The following is a 3813-nucleotide window of genomic DNA, read 5'->3' on the forward strand; positions in this document are numbered from 1 at the left end:
TAGAGAGGGAGAGAGAGAGAGAGAGAGAGAGAGAGAGAGAGAGAGCATTAAATTGGGTTGGTTGCAATCGAGGAAGGTGTACATAGGGGAGGGGATCTAAATACCACCAAACTATACTGTATGAAAATCACAAAAATTAAATAAATAAAGCTCAAAATTTTTATTTATTTTATTTTATGTGTATGAGTGTTTTTCCACATATATGTAGGCACCTCATGTGCGTTTAATACCCTGGAGGCCAGAAGATAGCATTGGATCCCCTAGAAGTGGAGTTATACCGATGGTTGTTTGTCACTATGTGGGTGCTGGGAACTGAATCCAGGTCCTCTGAAAGAGCAGTCCATACTCTTAACCACTGAGCTCTCTCTCAAGCCCCCTTTTTATTTATTTATTTTTACTTTATGTGTATGAGTGTTTTGCCTACATGTATGAAAATGTACCACATGCATGAAAGTGGAGTCCAGAAGAGGCTGTTGGACTCCCTGGAACTGGAGTAATAAGATGGTTGTGAACCATCATGTGGGTACTGGGAACTGAACCCAAGTCCTCTACAACAGTAGCAAGTGCTCCTAATTGCTGAGACATCTTTCTAGCCCCTGTGCAGGAAGTTTTTAATATAACTACCTATTAAATTCAGCACTTGTGTCCATAATAGCCAGAAGAAATTCACCATCAGAGCTAACCAACATCAACTTTCCAGATTTGAGAAAAATAGATAAAAATAATAGATAGGAAAATTTTATGTATGTATATACAATTAAATGTACACACATAAACATATGCAGATGCATACACATTTGTAAACATATATGGATTTTAAAATACATCTCTAAATTTATTCTCTGTTTAGGATGAATACCTGATTAGTTCTCTCCAGACCTTAGAGACTCAGTCTCACCTCAAATTTTGCTGCAATCATAAAGGCAGTAGAACCAAGGAGTTGCAAGTAATTCTTCCTGCATGATACCTTCATTAGGTAGTGATCTACCAGCTTCACTGCCAAATACAGGGACTCGTGACACATCTGAAAAGCTACCTGAAAGAATATACAAAGAAGACAAGAATCTGAATATTTTCCATCTGAATAGCCATCTCCAGACAAATCTAGAAATCTGGACTGTCTGAAGCATCAATGACAGTCCTCACTAGCTGATACTTTACTAGAAATATGAAAACTGTTTCAGGAATATAACCCCTCATGCCTTCAAGGATCCTGGAATTGTCTGTCCTTATACTTTGGGCAGGTAATCAATCTTACAAACTAGACAAAAAGGTATGCCTCCCCTGTCAGTGTCTTGAGTGGACATATGGTCTCTCTCCTTGATCTCTAATACATTTATTAGTAACTTATAAACTACTCAGAGACTGAGTTCCTTTAGGTCAAAAATAGAGACTGATTTATTACTTTCTTTTCCCAACTAGAATTATTAGAATACATTAATTGGGAGCACATACTGGTAGCACAATTTTGAAGAGAATTATGGGATAGAAGAAGCCACAGTGCCATTAAAACATTTATAGTATAAGTCATGGTTTTTTTTTTCTTTTTTCTATTGACTTTCCCTCATTCCTTATTTTCACAAATTGCAAGATATCTTTTCCTGTAGTCCAAGAATCAAGGTTTATGTTGCCTCATACAGCAACTTTGTGCAAATTAGAAAAAATGGAAAGATGCCTTCTTTGGGTGAATGCAGTCCTTCAAATACACATCTTATCAAGTAGATCATGTCTTTGTATGAATTAGCACAAAGTGATCTTGCCTCAGCACATAGCAGCCCCCCACAGTCAGGCTACATAGCTTAGAAAACAAAGTGAGCTACATTCCACTGGCTGCCTTTGTTTTGAGTGAGGCAGTGTCCTCAGGTGCTATCTACCTTAGTTTTTTTAAATTTTATTTATTATTTTTACTTTATTATATGAGTGTATTGCCTGCACATATGTAAGTGCACCCATGTCATGCAATAGCCACGGAGGTCAGAATAGGACAGCAGATTTCCCTGGAACTGGAGTTACAACTATCATGTAGATGCTGGGAATCAAACCCAGGTCCTCTGTAAGAGCAGACAGTGCTCTTAACTGAGCCAACTCTCCAGCCCTCTATTTTAGTTTTTGAGACATATTATATCGTGCTCTGCTTTTTATGTGGGTGCTTAAAATCAATTCAGGCCTTCATGCTTGATTGACAAAGACTTTACCAACTGAGCCATTTCCCCAACCCAGAAGTCTAATCTTTCTTGTGATGAAAGGACAGTATAGCTGCTATAAATCTTCCTTACTCTAGACAAAATGGGTGGTGTTCTCTAAATATTGTTTACAAGATATGGCTTTCATTCCTTTCAGCATTAGCCACCATATTGGAGTCATTGTTTAATTAGAGAAGAGTTGTAGTTGAGATAATTTCAAACAGCTCAAGCAAATGTAGACAAGAGACCTTTCAACACATTAACAATATTCTCTCTCGCCCTCACAATTGCCTTTTACTAGAGCATGAATCCAATACTTGATAAATAATTGCTCTCCTTATCTGGAGAAAGGTAAGAAGAAACAGTAGGGAAATGATAAATAGAACTACAGAAGATATGAAGAGTATGCTTAGTCTTGAAATAAGACAAAAATCTAATGAAAATTCAACTCAAATTCCAAATCTCAAAGAACATTTCTACAAATATAAATAAAAATGAAAATATATGCAAAATCAAAAGAAATTTTGATAGGATAAACATTCTGAAGGATCATCAAATACATGTATAACCGTTTCAGTCCTAAGAACTGAAATAGACTTTAAAAGTATATTCTCATCAAGATCTGAGAGGATATCAAAGACATGAAAACAACATGTCAGAATGCAAAAGACTGGTTTCGGATGATATACCTTTACTTAAACTTTAACAATGTAAGTCCAGGGGGGACTATGGCAATGTGCAGATAGGAAAGTGGGTTTACATATGATTAAGATGTATTTTATGAGGGGCTGGAGAGCTGACTCATTGGTTAAGAGCACTGGCTACTCTTTCAGAGGACCCAGGTTCAACTCCCAGCATCCACATGATGGCTAACAATGGTTCATAACTCCAGATCTAGGGATTCAACCGCCCTCTTGTGACCTCAGCAGGCATTGCACAATATGGGTGCACCTACCTACATGCAGACAATACACTCATACATAAAGTAAAAATAATAAATGAAATATTTTTATAAAAGATGTATGGTTCAAAAGGCACAAAATAAAAAATATATTTTAAAAACCTATACACTACTAAATTTGAAAATCTAAAAGAAATGGATGGATATCTAAAATCATGGGAACCACCAAAGTTAAACCAAGAAGAGATCAACAGTTTAAACAGACCCATAACATATAAGGAAATTGAAACAGTAATACGAAGCCTCCCAGCTTAATAAAGCCAATGCCCAGATGGATTACAGCAGAATTATACCAGACATTTAAAGATGACCTCCAACCAATACTACTTAAATTACTCAAAATGATAGAAACAGAGGGAGAACTCCCAAATTCCTTCTATGAAGCCAGCATCACACTAATACCCAAACCGGGTAAAGATACAACCAAAAAAGAAAACTATAGACCCATATCCTTAATGAACAGAGATGCAAAAATTCTCAAAAAAATACTTGCAAGCCACATACAGACACAGATCAAAAAATCATTCACCATAATCAAGTAGACTTTATCCCAGAGATGCAGGGATGGTTCAATATAGGCAAGTCAATAAACATCATTAATCATATAAAGACAAAAACCATACTGTCATCTCAATAGATGCAGAAAAGGCTTTTGACAAAATTCAGCAT

At 36.3% G+C, this 3813-nt stretch overlaps 1 protein-coding gene across 1 annotated transcript in view; it reads right to left on the reverse strand.

Moving 5' to 3' along the window:
• LOC103726150 (G2/mitotic-specific cyclin-B3-like) overlaps window positions 1–3813 on the reverse strand; it is a gene marked incomplete at its 5' end in the record, with an annotated part of 45161 nt that overhangs the window by 11752 nt on the left and 29596 nt on the right. Inside the window, one exon of the mRNA XM_008823589.2 lies at window positions 899–1036. Within this exon, the coding sequence (XP_008821811.1) occupies window positions 899–1036 (138 nt within the window). The remainder of the gene's footprint in view (window positions 1–898; window positions 1037–3813) is intronic.

Source organism: Nannospalax galili, unplaced genomic scaffold (assembly GCF_000622305.1).
Source record: "Nannospalax galili isolate Female #2095 unplaced genomic scaffold, S.galili_v1.0 scaffold1912, whole genome shotgun sequence".
NCBI classification, from domain to species: Eukaryota; Metazoa; Chordata; class Mammalia; order Rodentia; family Spalacidae; genus Nannospalax; species Nannospalax galili.